Source organism: Nicotiana tabacum, chromosome 22 (genome assembly GCF_000715075.1).
Source record: "Nicotiana tabacum cultivar K326 chromosome 22, ASM71507v2, whole genome shotgun sequence".
Taxonomy (NCBI): Eukaryota; Viridiplantae; Streptophyta; class Magnoliopsida; order Solanales; family Solanaceae; genus Nicotiana; species Nicotiana tabacum.
In genome coordinates, this window is record NC_134101.1 from 11430954 (window position 1) to 11455585 (window position 24632).

At 34.7% G+C, this 24632-nt stretch overlaps 3 protein-coding genes across 7 annotated transcripts; 2 read left to right on the forward strand and 1 right to left on the reverse strand.

The window, feature by feature from the left end:
- The first annotated feature begins 611 nt into the window (after positions 1 to 611).
- Positions 612 to 1629, forward strand: LOC107781453 (gibberellin-regulated protein 6). The gene is made up of 3 exons (XM_016602152.2): positions 612 to 817; positions 937 to 970; positions 1089 to 1629. Exons 1-3 carry the CDS (start codon positions 722 to 724, stop codon positions 1268 to 1270), a joined length of 312 nt encoding a protein of 103 aa, XP_016457638.2. The 5' UTR covers positions 612 to 721; the 3' UTR covers positions 1271 to 1629.
- A 1051-nt stretch (positions 1630 to 2680) lies between these two features.
- On the reverse strand, positions 2681 to 9142 carry LOC107772844 (uncharacterized). 5 transcript variants are annotated; one of them, XM_075243765.1, is made up of 8 exons: positions 8926 to 9142; positions 7550 to 7842; positions 7159 to 7230; positions 6663 to 6730; positions 5542 to 5695; positions 4672 to 4755; positions 4467 to 4556; positions 2681 to 3202 (listed from the first exon to the last, which is right to left on the reverse strand). In XM_075243765.1, the coding sequence occupies exons 2-8, from the start codon at positions 7820 to 7822 to the stop codon at positions 3011 to 3013; spliced, it is 933 nt and encodes a 310-aa protein (XP_075099866.1). In that variant the 5' UTR covers positions 7823 to 7842; positions 8926 to 9142; the 3' UTR covers positions 2681 to 3010. The 5 variants fall into 5 exon arrangements, with proteins under 5 accessions (XP_075099866.1, XP_075099864.1, XP_075099865.1 ...); XM_075243763.1 differs by having other exon boundaries at positions 2681 to 3205; XM_075243764.1 differs by having other exon boundaries at positions 5542 to 5698.
- Positions 9143 to 21932: 12790 nt separating this feature from the next.
- LOC142176665 (protein DCL, chloroplastic-like) lies at positions 21933 to 24296 on the forward strand. Its single transcript, XM_075244778.1, has 2 exons — positions 21933 to 22423; positions 23819 to 24296. Exons 1-2 carry the CDS (start codon positions 22034 to 22036, stop codon positions 24116 to 24118), a joined length of 690 nt encoding a protein of 229 aa, XP_075100879.1. The 5' UTR covers positions 21933 to 22033; the 3' UTR covers positions 24119 to 24296.
- The last annotated feature ends 336 nt before the right edge of the window (positions 24297 to 24632 follow it).

Below are 24632 nucleotides of genomic sequence, written 5' to 3' on the forward strand. Positions count from 1 at the left end.
TCAGCTTCAACTTTCAAATACATTTTTTCTCATCTGCAACAAAATATTGTCTTTAAAATCTTGAATTGCATCTGTATTTGCTGGTGTAAGAATGAAGAGATGTCTCATTTATTTATTGCCCACTTCTTTTAGGTAACATTTATTGCCCAATTGGCCAATTATTGTTTTTTTGTTCTAAAGGCGCTCATCCAATCCCTCATCTCTAAAAGGGCAGCTCTGTACAATAAGCTCCCATTATGAGCGGGATCCGGGGAAAGATCGGCTCACAGGGGTCTATTGTATGCAGTCTTACCTTGTATTTCTACAAGAAATTATTTTCACGGCTCGAACCCATGACCTCCTGGTTACATGACAGCAATTTTACCACTTATGCCATAACTCCCCTTCCCAATCCCTCATCTCTCTTGCATTTATTTGAGGTTCTGGCTTCATTCTTCAACTACCATTCAGCAACTTAATGATTTACCGGCAGTTACAAAATATTTATGCTTTTACATTTAATGCCTCTCACCGGCCCATAGGCAAAAAAGCTCCTTACTCGGATCAAAATCCAGGATTTATTACTAAAAATAATTGTTGCCTTTAGCCACGGAACCTCAAAGGGCTCTATTTATATCCAAATTTGCAGCTTCTAATAAACACTCAAAAATAGTCCTCTCTTTGCATTCCTCTATTTCGACTTATCTGCTCCCCATTTTCATCCCAAGAAATCACATCAGCAATGGCCAAGATTGTTGCAGTTTTATTTTTGGCCCTTTTTGCCATGTCCATTCTTGCTACAACAGTTCTGGCTACAAATGGCAAACACCACCATTCTGTAAGTAGAGTATTATTTTGACTGAATTTTCCCACTTTCTGTAAATATTTGCACTCTAATACTATAGTACTAAAGTGGTATTTTTTTTATTTGTGACAAATTGTTATTTGTGATTTCAGAAAAAGTACGGACCAGGGAGCTTGAACCCTTCACGTAAGTATTTCCTCTTTTATTCTGATGTTTTATTTTGAACTACGAGAATCAAAACATCTAATTTTTATATTTTATCCCCAAATTCTTGATTATGTTTGTACTTGTTGTATTAAACCAGAATGCCAACCACAATGTACGAGGAGATGTAGCAAGACACAGTACCACAAACCATGCATGTTCTTCTGCCAAAAATGTTGCAACAAGTGTTTGTGTGTTCCACCTGGTTTCTATGGTAACAAAAGTGTTTGTCCCTGCTACAACAACTGGAAAACCAAGGAAGGAGGACCCAAATGCCCTTGATTTTCTACTATTTTCTTCATCTGTCTTTAATTCGTCTACCTAATCTTGTTGTTTTGTCTGTTCTTGATCCCGTTGTATTTTTGCCTAACAACAAGTCCTCTCTGTCCCGGGTAGGGGTAAGGTTTGCCCATACACTACCCTCCCCAGACCCAGACCCCACTTGTAGGAATTCATTGGGTTTGTTGTTGTAACAAAAGATCAGTATGTTCTAGTAAGACCTTAAATCTTAATTTCCAGTTGAAACTCTACTTCTGTTGTAGTGCCCCAATATGAGAGCTTTTCTGTCCCAATTATGTTGGTATCTATTGTTATGTTTTCTTTTTCTGCAGTAATAAAATTATGCAGACTTTGTATTAAAATCCTTTGAGCTGCCCTTTCTAAAGCATCAATATTTTGCATTTCTTCTTTTAGCATCACAAATAAGGCAACACTGTGCATCTTATTTAATCATTCCAACAAAAAATTGAGATATCGTAACGGAACTAAAATGTTCTCTAGGTGAGTTATTTTAAAAACAAAAGAGTTCAATTTTTATACATTAGTGTCCACAGTGCAATATTTTTAATTCTAAGGTTCTGAAATGAGTGCAATTGCTATTTTCTCAAGCTCGGCAAGAAAGGAGAGTGAGAGTCAAAGAAGCCTAAGATAAGGAAGCTAAACAGCAATAAGATGATTAAATGAAGCTGAAAGTCACTAAATGTTGTGTCTGTTTTAGATTCAAACCTCATTTTACAAAGTTGTTATTCCAACTGTCCAACTGCTTTAGGCCACACCCTTGGGACCAATAAGAGATACTTTTAATGGTATAAGGCCTTTTGGGAAAAATCATAGGGCCTTGACCAAAACCGGATAATATCACGTAATTAACATTAGAGGACATAAAATTGCCCAGCATCATCAGTTTCCCTATAGAAATGACAAAAGGAGGCAGTTTTTTCCTTCTTTGTTCTGGTTGCATTCTTGTTTGTCTACACCTTTTGTGAATGGGGTCTGATCCTCTCCTTACTAATCTTTTGTTTGATTTACTTGGATCAAAGTCATCGAAGAACACCAAAGTGCAGGCACTATATTCAGGTCCTGCCTAGCAAGTAGCAGCAGCCTTTTTCGAACCCGGCAACTTCTAAAGACAAAAAATTGAATTCTCCCCATCTAAAAACTTCTCTGGTTGAATAGATAAGAACCAAAATAGTCCAAGTCCCCAAGACATGCATCAATGAATTCAATTCTGCATGTCAAGAGAGTCCTAAATGCCAAAATTAACCTCTAGCGAAGCACATGCAAGAAATAAGAAACCCTGCTAAAATCACAGTGATAGAAGATGACCGTCTCCGCTCTTTCGGAGGAGATTACAGTAGTGCAAACATTATGCAAAAAATGGAAGCCAAAAGCATGGCTAAACTAATAAGTCGCTAGAGAAGAATAAACAATATTAACCGATTAATATGATGTGAAGATATGGTATCTACACACTTGAAGAAAAGATCTGATAAAGTTGTAACTGACCCCAGGAGGCCAAGACTCCAACGCCATCTAAGGGCTGCTATGTTTTGACATGTACGAACATAACAGAATACTGAATGAGAGGAAATTTGGAGCTCCTGCGTCTCTCAATGCAAAGATACAGCTGGTAAATAATTTAAAATGAAACGGAAAAAAGAAAAACTTTCCCCGCCATGAAAGTTACCATCAGTACAATCAACTTTTTTCAAACTGCTAGGAGAGGAAACAGAGAAAAGCTGTTTATACTGGTTCTAGATGAGGAGTTGCCACCTGTCCTGGTTGCGTTGCCACCTGAGGAGTTGTTGCCCGTCCTGGTGTTGTCGAAGGTTCTACTGGTGGCGCAGGTCCAGGTGCGACTGCAACATGCAAGCCCCTATGTTGCCCTGCCTGCAGCAGGAAAGCAACTTCGGCTGCCGCTAATGCTGCTGCCTCCTGCTTTATAGATGTGAAAAGAAGAAAGAATCACAAGAGATAATAAAAGAATGTATTCGACTTTACACACAGACATCTTAAAAAAACTTTACAATTTACACGGTCAAGTCACTCACAAGACAATGACATCTAATGATACTTGCCTATCGTAAAATTGTATTGAAAATATGGCAAGTACCTAATACAATCATTAGTTCACTCAGGTGTAAAAGTTATCTATGCTGTCAGAATATATAATTCAAATATAATTAACGCAAATAAGAAACTAACCTTTAGATGTCATGTAATTAGTAAGGAGAAATGCAACATATAACTTTTAAGCGTGTATCTATCTAAGAAAGGCCATGAAATGGGAGCCAAATGTTGGTTACACTGCAAGTCGAACACAACCAATATTCTCAAATGTTGAACCTGCTAGTAGTTTCCATAATTTTTTATCATGACAAAATAACATGCTCTGATCCTTATTTAATTCAACTGAACCAATAGTGAAAATGGAGTGCTGAAATCACAGTGGAACCTCAAAACTTGCAGATTGAAAGTAGTTGTGATGTCTCTCTCATGTTCAAGGTGGTCATTCAGTAACATCCACAATGTATATAACCACTTGCCTACTGTTATTTACATTACTATCAATATGAAAGCTGAACGTGTTTAATACTTAATGGAGAAATTTTTTAAAGAAAAAAAGGACAGGGCCAACTTAGATTTTGAATTCTTTGGAAGTTAAAGAAGTGTAAAAGTGACAGACTTTTTAGGAAAAGAAAAAATAAATAAATGTACATTTCATCCGTGAAAGTTGGACTTTTATAAATAGCCAAAGATGGAAATCAAAATAGTTGGTTAAGCTGGAAAAGGCATGTATTATAAAAATTTACAAGTGTGCATACATATAGCAATTAGCAACTAATCAACAATTACCACCACAAGAAAAGAAGAAAACACTAAGGGATTTGCAGCATAAGACTTACACATTATGCATGAACATAACGTATCACTAAAATGTGCAAATATGAAGACAAATGTTAACTCTTTCTGTCCCATTCTATGTGGCACACTTTCCTTATAAATCTGTCCCAAAAGAATGATGCATTTTTATATTTGGAAATAATTTAACTATAAACTTCTCATTTACCCCCCTAATGAGATGATTTTAGCCATACAAATGTCTATGTCTTGGTACAGAACTCTGTGTCCAGTCAAACAGGATTGAGGGAGTAATATAGTCACGGAAGTTACTTAAAAAGCAGAAAAAGTCACTAACCTGTCTTTGCCTGCGACGCTGCAATATACTGATAGCCCAAGCTATAATGTAACAAGGTAAAAGAAAACCGGCAGCACGGAGTAGGAAAAGCTGTGTCAAGGATCAACCAGATCATTAGTCCCACACTTCTTACCATAGTATATAGTATGTCATAAACTCATCTTAGAAACTAACAAACAGAAATAATATTCTTTGTACTACTTACAGAGAAAAAAACGGAAACATCATCCTCATCCTCATCAGCATTTCCAATGGTCAGAGCATGCCTCAATAACAGAAGGGCCATTAACTTCAGGAAAACAGAGTGCATCATTCAATAAGGTGAGCAAACAAAGTAAGAAGATTGAAAACAAAACTTTGTCATCAAGATCCACAGGTTTTGACATCCATAAACACGTAGGGATACATGCCGTACTGCAAAAATCTTCAATATATTTAGGCAAGAAACTAATTCTCATGTCTGATCCAATTGGACAACCAGAAGAAAAGTAGCACAAGAAACAAGAAGGGTAATAGAAGGAGAGAAGAGGAGAACAAAAGCATGAGCTCCACCAAGAAACCGTTGCAGCACCACAATATCAGATACTAATACCACACTGCCATTTCAACAACTTGCAGGGAGAATCTTGAAAGACAAGCATGAGTGTGTAAATAACCAACACCAAGATAGTATTATATAGAAAAAGGGTGGATGAGTTAATATCTTCTTCTTTTTTTATAAATAACTTTTTCTCTTACATATCAATACGAAAATATGACTCCAATACGATGAAAATCCCCGTTCTTTAAGGACGAGATGAGCTGAAAGATGCATCCTTGATAAAATTCTATAACCAATTCAATTTCACTCTGAAGTCTATTCCTAAATTACCATTTCAAAGCTTAACATGAAATTCATGTATCACACTACCAAGGTTACCCCACCCTCCTGTCAAGAGAAACTTTTCTATCCATTCATGTACATACTAGCCAGAGGAACCATTCTAATGCATGCCCAGCATTACTATTTGCCACTACTTAGCAAAAGAAAGTTTGCCATGCAATGAAACTACATGATATAGCTTCAGTTGCTTACAATTAAAGCAGCAGAACGACAAAATGCAGCTCCACTAGCATTTGAATCAGCATATTCATCATAGTCAGCGTCTAGAAGACGGCGTTCAGCGGCAGCCATTGCAAGAAGTCGCGGATCATGTAAGTCAATCTGAGTGCCACCCACTGTCCAACCTCTACTTAATCCACGTGGTTGAATTCATCATTGATACATAAGAAAGAAAAGAAGCTTTTCAGCACATCAAAATTGCGAAAAGATGCTCTATTTATATTTCGATTGCTATATGACCACAGAGGCACCAGAAGCAGAGAGAAAGCGTCTGGATTTTATTGAACAAAAAACCCAGAAAAAAAACCGATAATGAAAAGAACAGAAAGTAGTTAAGGACAGAAAAAAAAAATAGCCAGCACAGATCACTTACCATAGGCAGAAGATATTAACGACAAAAAATGGCATCATTGTAATTATCAGATTATGTTACAAAATTTAGTAACAAGGCCAAATTATGCACTAATAGTGTATATTGTGGAAATTAAACTATCCCAAAAGATAAAAAGTTAAACATGTTATACGAACCGTAAATGGCAAAGATCTTTATGGCTAGTAATACTCTATTTTCTAAGTATTTTTCAAGAAGCCATACTTGTTGGTCCATAGGAAAAGAAAACTACTTACATGCCACTGAAGCTGAGTTTTCATTTAACTACGACTCAATTTAATGTAGAACTAGATTACGAACAAATAACAAAAATCAACAGAAATATTATGTAACCGTCACTGAATATCAACAACTTTTTTATATGATTAAGGCTTCTGTTAGTGAAAAATGTTTGCTAAAATCTATCAAATAGCTGAGCATATTGTGAGGTTTCCGAAGAAGCAGAGGAGATTCACATATTCAAGTAAACAGGAAGCCTGAATACAAACAACAGAGAGCTTATCCGCTGTCTTCGCTTTTTTTTTTTTTCTGGGAGAAGGGGAGAGAGGCATCCCACAGTAAAGAAAAAGTATATATCACATATTTTGTACTGAACTTACCAAAACCCGCACAGTATCAATACTCTCTAGGTAATTTACGGGGAATGACTGAATGGTATAAAATTTGGTACACAGATGAGAAAATAGTTATGACTTGAACATACCTAATGTCAATGGCCGTATCTTCAGATTGAGGAGGCGGGGGCGGAGCAGTATAGCCAGATTGATAAGGCTGCAGGTTAGACAGAAAAAAAATTTCAAGTTTCGTAAGCCTGCCAGCTAGATAGAAAAAATTTCGGGTAACTGAACTACAAACTCCTTCAGCAAGTATTCACTAGCATCCAAATTTGTGATTCTAAAGTATCAATGTCCTATATTTCTGAAGTAAAAAAATGAATATACAGCTGAATCGCTGCATAGGAATGTGTGACACTCCTTCTAGCCAGGAAAGAGTATTGAGGAAGGAAAGCGCAGGCACACAACAAATAAATATGGTTGTCTATGCTCTCAGCTAGTACATAGTCAATTATGCCATCTCGCTATCTCACCTTCCCTCACTCTTTTCTGGCTCAATCGTCCTATATTGTTTTGGGAAGGAATAGGCAAAAGATAATTATCATACTCAATGGAACGAGGCAAATAGAATATGCATTGAAATACCTGATGGCAAATCTCACAAGTTATATCTCCCTTTTCATCGCACCATCGCTGGACACATTTTCTATGAGCGTACTGGATTTTGTGACAACGAAGCAGATGAGAAATAAAGAAAGAATAGTTAGGCTTCCAATAAAAGCTCACATAAGTACACAAAAATAGTTGTTGGACATTGCATCACAGAGAGATAAAATAAGCTAATCTATTCTAGGGCTCCCAGACTTTAAATTCTAAGACAAATCAAAGAGAATGTAAAGAACTATAAAAGTTTGGTATACAAATACATTATGTGAATTGCTGACAACAAAACATTTTTCAGCTTTAGTAGGTAATTGCAGCAAACAAGCTCGTTGAACAAGAAGAGCATAAAATTTTACCAACTTCACAAAGATACCTTCAAGCTGCCACTGCAACGACAAGGAACCTCCAAATTTTTCACGCTATCTTCTTCCTGGCAAATCCGGCACTCCACATTCTGAAGTAATGGCTCTTCTTCACCCCCAACTCCTGGATGTTCGTTGTCATTAGCATCAATAACTGAGGACGTACCAACTACCTGAGAGCAAGATCTGCCAACAGAGGATTCTGCATCCTCGGACCTTGGCAGCGAGTGCAAAGATTCAGGTGTGATGAGACGATCAACACACAAAACCAAGTGTTCTTCCATTAGCAATTCACCAACTTATCCTAAGATCATCAAACATCATCAGCCATCTCACGTGACAAAAGTATAAGAGGAAAAATTTGGAGACTCACTAAGCAAAAGAAGATTCTCCAAACATCACATGTAACAGACTATTACAGCCGTTGATTTTGGTGATTTGGTATACTTTAGTGTTGTATAGATTGGCTTTACCTTTGTATAGCATTGCATAAGGTTAGCCCCCTATTTGCCAAATAAATCTTGCTACATACTAAAAAGACTATCACATGTCAAGAGAAAGGGATTTGAAAAGCATAAGATGTACATTTCTTTAATTTCCTTCTAACAAGGTTTAGGCTCCTCTCAATTAGTATAAAAAATCCACAATGCCATATATGCGGTAAGGAAACTAGATCTCCTAGTTTGAATTCCCAAACAGATATCCCACTAACAAAGAACAGCAGAAGACTAATCAAGAGGGAGGGTGTAACAATAGGGGTGAACTAACTACACTCTTTCCTCTTTCTTTCTTTTTTTTTTGGGTTTTTTTTTTTTTTTTTTTTTTGTGGGGTGGGGAGGTAATGAAATTTCAGGGTTTTGTAGGCCATCCCATTTTAGAAAATATACAGCTATAATGGTGTGCTCTTGAACACAAAATTGGAGGATTGTAGCTAAACGAGCTTGAAACCTAACATCATATTAACAAATTGACCTGTAAAAGAAAGCCCAAAACTCAATTCAAATTTTGGAACAAACTCTTTAACAATCTTTGACAAAACCAAGACCATAAATTTGTAACCAAGCTTGAAACTTCAAGGTTTGTAGATCAAAGGATGAAAAAAAAAATATCTTTTACAATCAGTTTCGATTAATCGCAATAAAGGGAATTAAAAAGTAAGAATCAAGAAATTCTGGACCAATTAACTCACCCGAACATAAAAATCATAAACCCAAAACAAAAAGTTACAATCTTGACTAGGAATTATATTAAAGAGTGTAAATTAGAACAATTTGAGGTACCTGAATTAATTCACTCAAATGTAAAATCTTAAACCCAAAACGAAAAAGTTACAATCTTGAGGAAATTTAGGATAAAAACAGATGAAAAAGATAAGAATTTGAGCTACCTGGATATTCAATTTTTGATGGGTTTTGCTTTCTGAGGGCAAAACTTAGAAGCTAATGAATATATGCAGGGTCTTTTTCAGATGAAGAAGAGTTGCAATAACACTTTTTCCTTGTGGGGTTGCTTAGAAATTGATGATTGATAAAATGGATTAAAAGGAAATGTAGTTATAGCACTGTAGATTATGTACAAGTCTTTTCTACTTTATTGATTGTGTCGAAGTTTACGGATGTTACATGTGAGGGTTAAGATTACATACCTTGTCCTTGCTTCACAAATCTTCTTTTAGTAACGTTCGCCCGAAGCAAAAAAGCCAATAGTGTACGGTAACTGTTATAAATATATTATATTATAGATGTTCATTTACTCCGTTATAAATAAGCTTTCTGAAAAAGTTTATCCATACGAGATTTCGCCGTAAATATATTTATCTATTTAGTACTCTATTGGAAATAAGCCTCCTGAAAAAGTTTATCATTTTGGTACTCCATTATGGATAAACATTACCCCGGTAGAAAATTATCTATATCTGGTACAGTAACAGCTTACAAGAAACTTACAAGCAGCTTGCAGTAGCAGCTTTCTTTCTTCTATAAATAGAGGAGTTTTCAGTTCATTATGTATATAAGTTTGAAATTTGAATAATATATTAGTTTCTCTCTATACTTGTCTTTACTTTACAGTTTTTATTTTATAACACGTTATCAGCACGAGACTCTGCCATCTCGAACAAATACTTTGAAAGTATCAGAGGTACGAACTTTCTTTTTCTAAATAATGTCAAATCTTTTTAAACTTGAATTTGTAACCCTGGATCTATCGGGCAAAAGCTACATGCCTTAGGTGCTTGATGCTGGAATTCGTCTTGATGCGATGGGTCTGGCAGACACCATCAAGGACAAAAGTCAAATATCAAACAAAGACAGTGCCAAAGCAATGATATTCCTACGACATCACCTTGATGAAGGTTTGAAAATGGAATATCTCACTCTTAAAGATCCAGTCATACTGTGAAATAATTTGAAAGATATATATGACTACCTGGAGATGGTCGTTCTTCCACAGGCACATTATGATTGGACTCATCTAAGGCTACAAGATTTTAAATCTATCAGTGAGTATAATTCTGCTATGTTCATAATTATTTCCCAATTGAAACTATGTGGTGATAATATTACTGATCATGATATGTTGGAGAAAACTTTCACCACTTTTCATGCCTCGAATATGCTCCTGCACCAGCAATATCGAGAGATGGGATTCAAAAAGTATTCTCAACTTATCTCACATCTTCTTGTAGTTGAGCAACATAATGGGCTATTAATAAAAAATCATGAAAGTCGACCTACTGGTTCTTGTCCATTCCCTGAAGTAAATGAAACGAACTTCCACCAAGCTAAGCGTGGAAGAGGACGTGACCCCAGTCGTGGTCATGGCCGTGGTCGGGGAAGAAACTCTAATCATAGTAATAATAATGCACCAAAGAACCCTCCTCACCACCAGCAGTGAAAAAGAAAGGAACAAAAGCATGAAGCGGTGCAAGCAGCAAAGCCAGAAAATGCATGCTATAGATGTGGAGAAAAAGGGCACTGGTCACGTACCTGTCGTACGCCAAAGTACCTGGTTGAGCTTTATCAAGCCTCCCTGAAGAAGGCAGAGAAAAATATTGGAGCAAATTTTATTTCTGAAGATAATTTAGACTTTATGCATTTGGATGTAGCTGATTACTTTGCACTCCCAGAATGAGAAACAAGTCATATGATCGGCGGTGAATCTGTAGAAATGTAAATATTTTAATTTTGGTTGTTTGTAATAGATAGTATGGTTATGTAATTGTTGTACATAAATAAAAGTTATGCTTTGATAATGATGTTTACTATAACATATTTTATTTATGTCATTTTGAAGAATATGGATAATCCTCAAATTATGTTTGGATCAAAGACCAATCATGAAGATATTTGTGTAATTGATAGTGGAACAACTCATGCCATATTCAAGGATCAGAAATACTTTTCTTATTTGCATAAGGAAAAGGCAAATATTTCAACAATTTCTAGTAATATAAGTTTGATTGAAGGCTTTGGAAGAGCCATTATATTTCTGTCTAAGGGAACAAAACTTATAATAGACAATGCATTATTTTCCTCCAAGTCCCGAAGATACTTGTTGAGTTTTATAGATATCCGCCGAAATGGGTATCATGTTGAGATGACTGATGAAATGAATATGGAATATCTTTGTATTACAAAGAATGTTTCTGTCCAGAAGTGCATTGTAGAAAAGTTACCAACTTTATCTTCTGGCTTATACTATTCAAATATTAGTACAGTTGAAGCACACTCTATCGTAAACCAGAAGTTTACTGATTCAAATATTTTTGTGCTTTGGCAGGGCCGTTTGGGCCATCCTGGATCAATAATGATGAGACGAATTACTGAAAATTCGAGTGGGCATCCATTAAAGAACCTGAAGATTCTTACAAATAATGAATTTTCTTGTGATGTTTGTTATCAAAGGCAAAATGATCACTAGACCATCACCAATGAAGGTTGGCATTGAATCCCCTGCCTTTTTAGAACGTATACATGGGGATATATGTGGACCTATTCACCCATCAAGTCGGCTGTTTAGATATTTTATGGTCCTAATAGATGTATCTTCAAGATGGTCTCATGTGTGCCTACTATCATCTCGCAACCTGGCGTTTGCAAAGCTATTAGCCCAAATAATTCGATTAAGGGAACAATTCCCAAATTATCCTATAAAGGCTATTCGCCTTGATAATGCTGGAGAATTCTCATCTCAAGCTTTTGATGATTACTGTCTATCAGTTGGGATAAAAGTTGAATATTATGTAGCTTATGTTCATACTCAAAATGGCCTTGCAGAGTCATTTATTAAACGCCTGCAATTAATAGCAAGACCACTACTTATGAAAATAAAATTGCCCACTACTGTCTAGGGTCATGCTATCTTGCATGTAACATCACTTATCCGTCTCAAACCGATACATTATAATAAATATTCTCCGTCACAATTAGTTTTTGGTTATGAATCAGATATTGCACATCTACGAATTTTTGGATGTGCTGTATATGTGCCAGTAGCACCACCACAACGCAGTAAGATAGGCCCATAGAGAAGGTTAGGAATATATGTTGGGTTTGAATCACCCTCTATTATTCACAATCTTGAACCATTGACGGAAGATTTATTTACTGCTCGATTTGCAGATTGTCGGCTTGATGAAACAAATTTTCCACAATTAGGGGGAGAGATAAAGGAAATCAAAAGAGAAATTGTGTGGAAAATTTCATCGTTATCTCATTTTGATCCACGTACCCCTATATGTAATCAGGAGGTCCAGAAGATCATCCATTTACAGAATATAGCAAATCAAATGCCAGACGCATTTACTGATTTGAAAAGGATAACTAAGTCACATATCCCAGCAGAGAATGTGCCTATCCGAATTGATGTCCCAGTAGGACCATCTACTAGCATGAGAGCTAGTGAACCTAAAGCACGCCTGAAGCGTGGTAGGCCTTTGGGTTCTAAGGATCGAAATCCTCGAAAAAGAAAATCGATAAATGATCAAAACGATACTATGAAGGGATCTCCTGAAGAGACCCAAAATCTGATTAATTCTGAGATTCCTGAAGAAATCAATGAACCCGAAGCTCATGTGAGTGAGGAACTTTTAATAAGTTCGATCGGTGATGGGATTAATTTAAATCGATCTGAAATAGTGGTGGATAATATTTTTGCATATAATGTTGCACTTAATATTATGCAAGATAGTGAGGATCTTGAACCTCGATCTGTCGAAGAATGTCGACAAAGATCTGATTGGCCAAAATGGCAAGAGGCAATTCAATCGGAATTGAAGTCACTTGCTAAAAGAGAGGTCTTTGGGCCAGTAGTCCAAACACCAGCTGGTATAAAACCAGTTGGTCATAAATGATTTTTTGTGCGAAAAAGGAATGACAAAAATGAAGTTGAAAGATACAGGGCTCGCTTTGTCGCACAAGGATTCTCACAACGACCTCGAGTCGATTATGAAGAAACATATTCACCCGTTATGGATGCCATAATATTTCGATATCTCATCAGTTTAGCCTTACGTGAAAGGCTTGAAATACATCTAATGGATGTGGTTACAGCTTATCTGTACGAGTCACTTGATAATAAAATTTATATGAAAATCCCTGAAGGATTAAAAATGCCTAAAGCATATTCAAAATCTCTGGAAATGTACTCAATCAGATTACAAAGATCTTTGTACGGTTTAAAGCAATCTGGGCGCATATGATATAATTGATTCAGTGAATATTTGCTGAAAGAGGGTTACATAAATGTTGTTATTTGTCCATGTATTTTTTATAAAGAAAGTGGCATCCGAATTTGTTATACTTGCTGTTTATGTTGATGACATAAATCTTGTTGGAACTCCAGAAGAGCTCCAAAAGGCAATTGAATATCTTAAGAAAGAATTTGAGATGAAAGATCTTGGAAAGACAAAACTTTGTTTTGGTCTCCAAATTCAACATTAGCAGACGAGATCTTTATCCATCAATCTGCATATACAGAAAGGGTCTTAAAATGCTTTTACATGCACAAAGCGCACCCATTGAGTACATCAATGGTTGTTCAATCACTTGAAGTGAATGAGGACCTGTTCCGACCTCCAGAAGAGGAAGAGGAACTCCTTGGTCCTAAAACACCATATCTCAGTGTAATTGGTGCACTTATGTATCTTGCTAATGCTACAAGGCCTGACATAGCATTTTCTGTTAATTTACTAGTAAGATATAGCTCTTCTCCTACACGGAGACATTGGAATGGGATTAAGCATATTTTGCGATATTTAAAGGGAACTCTTTACATGGATTTGTTTTATGCTAAAAAAAGTAGTGCAAATCTTGTTGGTTATGCAGATGCAAGTTATTTATCTGATCCCCATAAAGCTCGATCTCAAACCGAGTACGTGTTTACATGTGAAGGTACTATCATGTCATGGCGCTCCACAAAGCAATCAATTGTTGCTACTTCTTCAAATCATGCTGAGATAGTAGCTATTCATGAAGCAAGTAGGGAATGCGTATGGTTGAGATCAGTGATTCATTTTATTCAAGAAAAATATGGTTTAGAATGTGATAAAAGATCCACAATTTTATACGAAGACAATGTTGCATGCATAGCCCAATTAAAGGGAGAATTTATAAAAGAAGATAGAACGAAGTACATTTCACCAAAATTATTCTACACACACGATCTTCAGAAAAATGGTGACATTGATGTGCAACAAATTCGTTCAAGTGACAATCCGGCAGATTTATTCACTAAATCTTTGTCAACTTCAACTTTTGAGAAGATGGTATACAGGATTGGAATGCGAGGACTCAAATATTTGAAACAAGGTTTTCATGAGGGGGAGTAAAATACGCGATGTACTCTTTTTTTCTTACTAAGATTTTTTCCCACAGGGTTTTCCTTATAAGGCTTTTTTTAACGAGGCAGCTAGCAATGCGTATTACTAAATACGTGCAATCTTTTTCCTTCACTAGGATTCTTTTTCCCACAGGGTTTTTCCTAGTAAGGTTTTAATAAAGCACATTATCTTTTAATGAACATCCAAGGGGGAGTGTTATAAATATATTATATTATGGATGTTCATTTACTCCGTTGTAAATAAGCTTTCTGAAGAAGTTTATCTATATGAGACTCCGCCGTAAATATGCTTATCTATTTAGTACTCTTTTGAAAACAAGCCTCCTGAAGAAGCTTATCATTTTGGTACTCCGTTATGAATAAACATTACCCTCGGTAGAAGATTATCTATATCTGGTACAATAGCAGCTTGCAGTAGCAGCTTGCAATAGCAGCTTGAAGTAGCAGCTTACACAACAACTTCATTTCTTTTATAAATAGAGCAGTTTTCAGTTCATTATGTACATAAGTTTGAAGTTTGAATAATATATCAGTTTCTCTCTATACTTGTCTTTACTTTACAGTTTTTATTTTATAACAGGAACTTATATTTATTCTTATCTTTTGACCTTTGTGTTTTGCCATAAATACGAGTTATTATTTTGCTTTATGGCTATTTTTAGGTTCCAATGACACCAATGAGAATAATGCAAAAATAAAATTATCACTACGAGATTTAAGAAAATGTTAGTCTTTTTTCATGTAGTATTTCTTAATTAATATCTAACGATTATCTATAATTATCTAGAAGGTTTAAATTTTAAGGTTATTTATATATAATTCAGATAACTCAGATATTTAACATGGTTAATGTCAAATATCAAAATAGAGTCATACTGGGAAAAAAATTCACTGACTAAAGAATTTTTTAAATTTTTAGATAGCCGACTAAAATGAATTTTGAATTAAGAATAATATTTTCACTTATATTATTATAAAAATAATTAATATTGAAAAATAAAGTTTTAGAAACTGAAATTTTAAAATAGAAATATTTTTTGAAAGATATCAACACACCAAATAATAGTTCAAGTAATAGTAAAAGAGTCAGTCGTATCCAAAGAGTCATTCACAGTCTCAACCTTTGATTGTTTTGCCGTAAATATGAGTTATTATTTTGATTCCTGACTATTTTTAGGATCCAATAACACCAACGAGAATGGTACAAAAAAAGAAAAGAAAAATAGAATTATAACTAGGAGATTTAAAAAATATTTAATCTTTTCATGTAGTGTTTCTTAATTAATATCCAATTATTATCTATATTTATCGAGAAGGTTTAAATTTTAAGATTTTTTATATATAATCCAAATAACTCAAATATTTAACATGGTTAGCGTCCGCGCATCCGCGCAGGTGCTAATACTAGTAATGGATAAAGGCAAAATCATATAAAAATATATCTCATTTGATTAACTATGTTAAGTGATAATAAAGGTAGATTCAAGATTCTAATTTTATAAGTTCAAGATCAAAATTCTATCATATTCCATTTTGATTTACTGAGTTGAAATTTATTATTTATACTTTTTTATTGAATATTTTTACACATGTACATATTTGAGTTAAAGCTATTAGATTTAAGTGAACCCATAATATTTATATTGCATTCGCCGCTAAGCAACAAAATTTACAAAAGTTAAGTCTTATCTTGTTTATTTGGTGCAAATATCGAGTGTATAAATCTATTATCGCCTAAAATTCTTTTTGTAGAAAGTCTTTAGTAACTCTCATGAAGGGGAAGCAAAAGGTGGAAAAGTTCAGTAACTTTGGCTTTTAAAAAGAGTGATGTGATTTTACTAAAAAGCAAGGGAAAATGGGGTTGGTTGAAAAGAACCAAAAAAGAAAAGAACGGGGCATTGCCATTTCTACATGATTTCCATAAAGCATACATCTCTTAATATAAATATACTGTTTATATATTTATATAAAAATTATTGTGTTTGACCGAATTTGTAGCTCGGCTTCTACCTCTTGTTGGACGTATTCATTAACTTTCTGTCTATTTGGTTTCATTCTCTTTCTTTTTTCTTTTTAATATTTCTTTTGATTTGTGCGGATAACTTAATATTTCAAAACTCCACAACGCATATATGAATGACGTTATTTTTGTGTCTGACTCTGTTCTGTTGCCATTTTCGTATTTACCTGTAACACTTTTTGTACTTTATCATATGTAGATGACGATTGTAGTAATAATAATGCAAAATTTTATACTAAGGTTAATTTTTTTTTATACGACAAACCAAACGAACCTTAGTGGACCGAAATTTGCTTACCTAATAGTAATACTACTACTACATACTAGGTTCTAGCAATAAGATATCTCATAACTAAATACAGATTTCCCACTTAATTATTTATTGTTGTTGTTGTATATCTGAAAAACATTTAACTTTATCATCCTCCTACATATGTATATTGATTATACAATTTTATTGTTGCTCAAAAACTTTAATTGTATTTTTCCTAAAGATACAATATGTGAAGTGAGTATTTCAAATGAAATAATAATTATTATCATAAAATAATAATTTTTTAAAAGTGAAATCCATGTTCATATATAACTTTAATTTTAAGTATTAATTTTATTCGACTTCAAATATTATAAGTATGTTATGAAACTATTATTTGTGGATGTCCATTTATTACTCCGCTATAGATAATCTTCCTGAAGAAGATTATCCATTTAGTACTCTGTTGAAATTTATCTACAAGCAGCTGATGCATGCAGGTTGCAAGCAACTCAATGAAATGATTTGCAACAGCTTCTTATTAAACAAGTAGGTTGCGAGCAGTTCATGCAGACAGCTTACAAGCAGTTGAAGAAAAGCCTCGCAGCTGCTTCCTGAAAAGCTTCACAATTGCTTCCTGAAAAACCTCGCAGCTGCTTCCTTTCTTCTATAAATAGAGGAGTTTTCAGTTTATTATATATATCACTCTGAAAGTTGAATAAAATGTCAATCTCTCTCTATACTTGTCTTCAGTTATTTCTTTTATAGTCTTTATTTTATAACACGTTATCAGCACGAGTCTCTATGTTTGAATGTATAGTTATCTCTAACTTGAGATAATTTGAAGCAAAAGACGATGGAAGTCAAAGCTGCCTTAGGTAGATGTACCTAGAAATCTCATAACTTTGAACAAGGTTCATTTCTAATCTTGCTTTCACATGTTAAGTATTTTCTGTATGGACAGCTATTATTAACTACAAATGTTATGATGCTCTAATAATTTTATTTTATCCATGTGAGCAATATTTCATCTTGAGATAGAGCTGCAATCAATACATATGGCTAATGATTAAGAAGGATGGTACCCGTACAAGGACTATAGCACCAACATTTATATAGCCATCACTATTTACTTTTCTAATTAATTTTCCAGGTTTCATTTACGCTTTGGCAGCCATGTCCTTTAATATTATATCATTACTTGTCTAATGAAGCGTATTTGAATTGTGATGTGGATAACAATAAAAGGTCCACTTAAACTCTGGTAGAGTCTGCAAAAAAAATATATACAACCACCATAAATGATTGTGTTTTGTATATCTCATTGTAACTAAATTTTGTTAACCACCAGAAGTGGTATGTGCCTATAACCACCAGAAGTGATAATTTAGGCTTGCTATGGTTACAGCGAAGATAAGCTAGAGAAATATTCTCTATGTTACATGCACGCCTCAATTTGCTCCTGAAGTAGTAAATATTTTAAAAGAGGTTGAAGCATTGATGTGATTAATGCGTGTTCAGATAATTATGTTCGATTTCCTGAAGGATGAGAATTTTTATAAATATTAATCAATTCCCTTAAGTGAATGTGATAATATTAATAAAGCCGTAAATATGAGCGCGTTATTGATGTAAATATATTGCGATTCACCTCCAGAAGAGGTAATATGATTGAGAGAATATATACCCAATTTTTCGTATTTTAATTTGCTCCTGAAGAAGTAACACAATTAAAATTTTCTCTCGAAGCAGGAAAATATTATGAAATTGTGTCTTTTTGTGCGTAAATAAAATAATGAACTATTCAAAGTTATTTTCGAAGCACATTTTCATTCCCTGGAGTGAATGAAGAAATACTACAGCTCACCTCCGGAAGAGCTAGAATAACAGAGGATATAAATATTATTTTTGTGGCATAAAGATCATTGCCGCACGTACCTGTTGTACGTAAAACAAATTGGATAATTTTATTAAGTATCATTCTAAGGCAAAAGCATTCTTGTAGAATGCTTTCTACTACAACCACATTAATATATTATGGTTAGTTATTGAGTTCCCCGAAAAAAATAACAACTCGTGTATCTTTCTTTAAAAGATGCAATGACTATGTGGTTGCCGTATTGATATAAAATATTCAGATGTTAATGATATTTCTCCTTGAAGGAGATATTTGTCACAAAGTTAATAGTAAAAATATTAAAATTCTTAATTTTCGTCATTTATAAATTTAGAATTAGCTTTATATTATTCATTTGATTATGATTTTCTCTCATGATACCAGAAGTGTCTGAGCAATATTTGGTAGTACAACAAAAGCTCCTGAAGAGCTAACTGTTTATCTAGAAGACACACGACACAAGTAGTGTTTGAATAATATTTGATTGTAGACAATAAATGGAAAGCTCCCGAATAGCTTATTTATCATTGTGGTCAAAACATATGTTATGATACTGAGACTACAAATGATTGAAAGATTGAAAATCTTCATGTTTTCACAATCATATGGGGTAAATATGTATGTGAGAAGTTACCTGCATTATTCTTTAAATTTGTACTATATCATGTATCACAATATACCAGAAGTTTACTAATGCAAAAGCAGTCACAGTAAATCAGAAATTTACTGATACAAAAGTAGCCAAAGTAAATCAGAAGTTTACTAATACAAAAGTTTATGCCATAGTAAACCAGAAGTTTACTTAGAGATAGCACATGCCATGATAAACTTGAAGTATTCATTTGCCATTTTTAAATGAGCTATTTGAGAATTCAGATAAGCATATATAGAAGATTCTTCAAGAATTCTCTTGTGTTGCTTGTTCTCATAATAACTTGATTATACCAGCTAAAGTTGGGACTAAAATCTCCGAATTTTAGAATATATAAAAGGTGAATATGGTCCCATTCACCTATCATGTGAACCACTCATAGATGCGTATATAAGATGGTTACATGTATGTTTATTGTCAACCTGCAATTTGGCATTTGAAATTGTCTTTCTCAATTACGAGCATAATTTTCAGATTATGAAATCAAGATAGTTCATCTTGATGATGTTGGTTTATATCCAAGCTAGTTTAGCATTGAATACCTTCTATTAATGGCTAAACTATTGATTATGAGAACAAAGCCTCATGTGTTGGTCTAAGATTTTCTAAATTGCATACAACAATACTTGTATGCATCAGACCAACAAAATATGATAAGTCATCACCTCACAATTGGTTTAGGATCAGAAATCAAATATTTTTATTATCTAATAATTTTTGATGTGTGGTATATGATTAATTTCTCTACCACAATGCACAAAGATATGTTTTCCAAAGAAGATTGGGGATATGAGTTAGTTTTTTTAACATGTGGGGGTGGAATAAAATATCTGAAAAATATGCTATATGAATCGAACTTGCTTAGAAGATAATTCAAGTCAAATGCCAGAAGCATTTGCTGATCCAAAATTAAATATCATATTTCAGTTGCAAATGCTTCTATTAAAATTAAAGTCCCTAAAGGATAGAGTTTACTGTACGCATGAAGCGTGGTAGACCAATCGGTTCCAAAGGTAACAATCCTTAAAAAGAATAGGAGCAAATGATCAAAATGATCATAATAAGGAGGAAATAAGCCCTGGAAGAGCCCACGACATAACATTTCATAAAACTCCAGAAGAAATTCAGGTACCTGAAAATAAAGAAAGTGATGAGATCTCAACAAGTTATGTCGCTTACGAACTGATACGAAATGATCGTCGACGATATATTTGATACAATATAGTGCACAATATTGTAAAAGATTGTGAGGATCAGACCTGTAGTCCAGAAACCTGAAGATATCATGCAATTTAAATGTAAGTCATAACCTATATGACTCATTTGATTAATTCTATATGAAGATCCCTGAAGGATTTAAAATGCCTGAAGCAAATTCAAAATATTGGGAAATGTATTCAATCAGATTACAAAGATCTTTGTACAGTTTAAAGCAATCTGGGCGCATGTGGTATAATCGCCTTAGTGAATATTTATTGAAAGAAGGTTACATAAATGGTGTTATTTATCCATGTATTTTTATAAAGGAAATGACATCAGAATTTGTTATACTTGCTGTTTATGTTGATGACATAAATCTTGTTGGAACTCCAGAATAGCTCCAAAAGGCAATTGAATATCTTAAGAAAGAATTTGAGATGAAAGATCTTGGAAAGACAAAACTTTGTCTTGGTCTGCAAATTCAACATTTAGCAGACGGGATCTTTATCCATCAATCTGCCTATACATAAAGGGCCTTAAACCGCTTTTACATGGACAAAGCGCACTCATTGAGTACACCAGATTGTTCGATCACTCGAGGTAAATAAGGACTTGTTCCGACCTCCAGAAGAGGATGAGGAACTCCTTGGTCCTGAAACACCCTATCTCAATGCAATTGCTGCACTTATGTATCTTGCTAATGCTACAAAGCCTGACATAGCATTTTCTGTTAATTTACTAGCAAGATATAACTCTTCTCAAGCATATTGCGATATTTAAAGGGAACTCTTGATATGAGTTTGTTTTATGCTAACAAAGGTAGTGGAGATCTTACTGGTTATGCAAATGCAGGTTATTTATCTGATCTCCATAAAACTCGATCTCAAACCGGGTACGTGTTTACATGTGGAGGTACTATCATATCATGGCGCTCCACAAAGCAATCTATTGTTGCTACTCCTTCAAATCATGCTGAGATAATAGCTATTCATGAAGCAAGTAGGGAATGCGTATAGTTGAGATCGGTGATTCATTTCATTCGAGAAAAACGTGGTTTGGAATGTGATAAAAGATCCACAATTTTATACAAAGACAATGTTGCATGCATAGCCCAATGAAATAGAGGATTTATAAAAGGAGATAGAAAGAAGCACATTTTACCAAAATTATTCTACACACATGATCTTCAAAAAAATGATGACATTGATGTGCAAAAAATCCGTTCAAGTGACAATCCGGCAGATTTATTCACTAAGTCTTTGCCAACTTCAACTTTTGAGAAGATGGTATACAAGATTGGAATGCGGAGACTCAAATATTAGAAATAAGGTTTTTATCAGGGAGAGTGAAATACGCGCTATATTCTTATAAATATAAATCTCCCTCTATACTTGTCTTCAGTTTATTTCTTTTATAGTCTTTATTTTATAACAAATTATTATTTTTTAAAATTTCAATCAAATATTATGTGAATGGCTACTTAGGGAGTGTAAAATGCTAGGATCTCGGGTTGGCTTTCGGGTTTGCCGAAAGCACGGTTTACAGGATTTAAAAAGGCTAAACCCAACCCTAGGGTTTTTCCTACACCTTCTCACTGCTTCACTTTGGTCCCCTGAACTTACTCAGCTTTACCATGGCAGAAACAGAACCTGAAGTCGCAGCCGCCCCCGCCGCCGAAGCCGTAGCACAGGCGGAGAAAGAGGAAACCCCGGCTCAGGATATGGATGTCGAAGCTCAAACTGCCGATGATGCGGCGGAGAACGGCAGCTCGAAGCGGCCAAGGGAGGAGGAGAAAAACGAGCCGGAGAATGAAGACGCCACAAAGAAGCTGAAGGTGGACAAGTCTGTGGAAGAACAAAGGCTCGAGAATTTAGACGGAAGCGAAACGGCTGTAGATGAAGAAAAGAAAAACGGGTCGGGTCCGGCTAGCGTGGGTTCGAAGAACTTCGGGTCGTCAGTAGAGATGTTTGATTACTTTTATAAGCTTCTTCACTCTTGGTCTCCCAATCTCAACCTCAACAAGGTAATAAGACATTTAATTAGTACTAATATATTTGAGTATTGGAACGAAATGGGTCACAGAATCTATAGGTGATTGACTATTTGATTACCCTGTATAGCAAGATTTGGTCTTTACAGTGTTTTTGGGTCAATTGTTTTAGTTTATCATATATTGGCTGAAAAATGTGGGATTTCTTTGGAGTAATTTAGGGTATTTTACATGGAGTAGTCTGAAAATGCGTGTCTTTAGAGCATTAAGCTGCATTATATGTCTTGATCAGTGAGTAAATTGCACTATGTTGTTTCTTGTGTGGCTTGGAAGCATAAATTGGGTCAGTTGTTTATTTGTGAGTGATTAGTTATCTTCAGGCCTGCAAAAAATTGCTTTAAGGCTAAAGCATCCGACATTTAGGTGGATATGATGCTAGATTTCTTTTTGGTTAGTGTATATGTCTATGAATATCGACTCAAGTATTGACTTAAGCAACCAGTTTCTTGTAAGATGTGAACCATGAAATAATCATTGTGAGATTTCATAATTGCACCTCTCCTATTTCGGCCCACATACGTATATGGTTTTAGTAAATATTGAAAGGCAAAATTTGAGAATATCTTAATTTCTTGCTGAATTAATGGGCCAACATAATAACTGCAGTTCCACAATAACTATTACATGGACCTCACCTTTCATTTCTTTATGTCCTTGGTAATTGGAACTCAAATGCATTTGGTAAACAATGGCTGTATTATGTGAAGTGAGTTTTGGATGGTAAAATTGCTGTATGACCTCCATGATTGAGTAAAGTGTTGTAGATTCCATTGCTTGGATAATTTTTTGCCTTCTTTTTAATGGTCTTAGTATTGATTATCAATTGCATCCTAACTCCTAAGTTCAAAGAGGCTGACCTGTTTTGGCTTTGGGTGATCTATTTTGATTGGTTAGATGCTCATCACTTAAAATGTATCTTTGCTTTCTGATATCTTTTCTTGCTGCTAGACTGTGTTTCTCATCTGAAACATGGGATTGTTGTATTCGAATACCTTCATATGGACTCAAGATGATCATCAATATTTGTTGTTTATTATGCATAATGACTTTTATTTTTGTACCTTCCAACTTTTACTGTCTTTTTGTCATACTGCTCAATTTGTGGTTCTCTTCTGATCCTCAATCGTCAAAGCTATTGTTTCTCAGACTCCAACTCTCTTCCATTGGCTATTTTATTTGCATCTAAAAAAAACTGTGAAGTGAAAAACTGTAGGGTTATATAAGTCATCACTATAGTATTATTACCATACAAGAATATGAACTATTAGTTGTAAGCATTCATGGATTTACATGTTCAATCAACTGATGGAGTATGAAAATGTTAAGATGGTTTATAAGTCATTATATTTTGTTTGTTCGCCGTTGCAGTATGAGCACTTGGTTTTGCTTGACTTGCTCAAGAAGGGTCATTTGGAGCCAGACAGAAAGATTGGTACAGGAATTCGTGCGTTTCAAATCCGGTTTCATCCTCAGTTTAAAAGTCGCTGCTTCTTTGTCATTAGGGAGGATGGTTCTGTGGATGACTTTAGCTTCAGGAAGTGTGTTGATCACATTCTGCCCCTCCCCGAGAACATGCAAGTAAAACATGAAGCCAACAAAGCTTTGGCTCATAGCGGGAAACGTGGTGGAAGGAAAGGAGGTGGACATGGAGGGAAGTCAAGATATTGAAAAACAGCTTCATATCGACCATAATCGACTGCCAGTTTTGCACGCTGCCGTCTATAGTCCATATTTTGGTCAATACAGCTTTCTGCTTGCAGTTTTGACATAATGATTTATGGCTAGTGAAGTTACATGACTATAAGGGGTGCATAATTCAGTTTTTTGTTTTGTTTGGTATTACCTATAATCCTTCCAAAATCTGCTTTAAATTGATGGAATGTGTGAATTCACCTGATGAAGCTATCATATAAAGAATGTGTTAGTCAATTTTGTCTTAATAACTCAGTAACCTCCACGGTTAAATCCTACTAAGGGAGTACTTAAGCTCAGAACTATTAAAATTGATATTAAACTAATCTGCAGATGCCTGATTCATTTGAGTTATACCACTACTTCAACACATACTATTTCAATCCAAAATTGCTTGGGCCTCGTTGGGTTTGTAACCCAAACTCATTGTTCCCATCTTTCAAAGGATGATACTTTTAGAGTACAGCAGTAAGTTGGATGCATGATTAGA

What these genes read in the sequence shown, in the direction of transcription:
- LOC107781453 (XM_016602152.2), top strand. Translation starts at nt 722, where the DNA reads ATGGCCAAGATTGTTGCAGTTTTATTTTTGGCCCTTTTTGCCATGTCC. An exon ending in ATGGCAAACACCACCATTCT is followed by an intron (nt 818 to 936) that starts GTAAGTAGAGTA and finishes TTGTGATTTCAG; the next exon opens with AAAAAGTACGGACCAGGGAG. An exon ending in AGGGAGCTTGAACCCTTCAC is followed by an intron (nt 971 to 1,088) that starts GTAAGTATTTCC and finishes GTATTAAACCAG; the next exon opens with AATGCCAACCACAATGTACG.
- LOC107772844 (XM_075243761.1), bottom strand. Translation starts at nt 7,822, where the DNA reads ATGGAAGAACACTTGGTTTTGTGTGTTGATCGTCTCATCACACCTGAA. An exon ending in ATGTTTCCGTTTTTTTCTCT is followed by an intron (nt 4,557 to 4,671) that starts GTAAGTAGTACA and finishes TCCTTGACACAG; the next exon opens with CTTTTCCTACTCCGTGCTGC. An exon ending in AGCGTCGCAGGCAAAGACAG is followed by an intron (nt 3,206 to 4,466) that starts GTTAGTGACTTT and finishes ACATCTATAAAG; the next exon opens with CAGGAGGCAGCAGCATTAGC.
- LOC142176665 (XM_075244778.1), top strand. Translation starts at nt 22,034, where the DNA reads ATGGCAGAAACAGAACCTGAAGTCGCAGCCGCCCCCGCCGCCGAAGCC. An exon ending in CCAATCTCAACCTCAACAAG is followed by an intron (nt 22,424 to 23,818) that starts GTAATAAGACAT and finishes TCGCCGTTGCAG; the next exon opens with TATGAGCACTTGGTTTTGCT.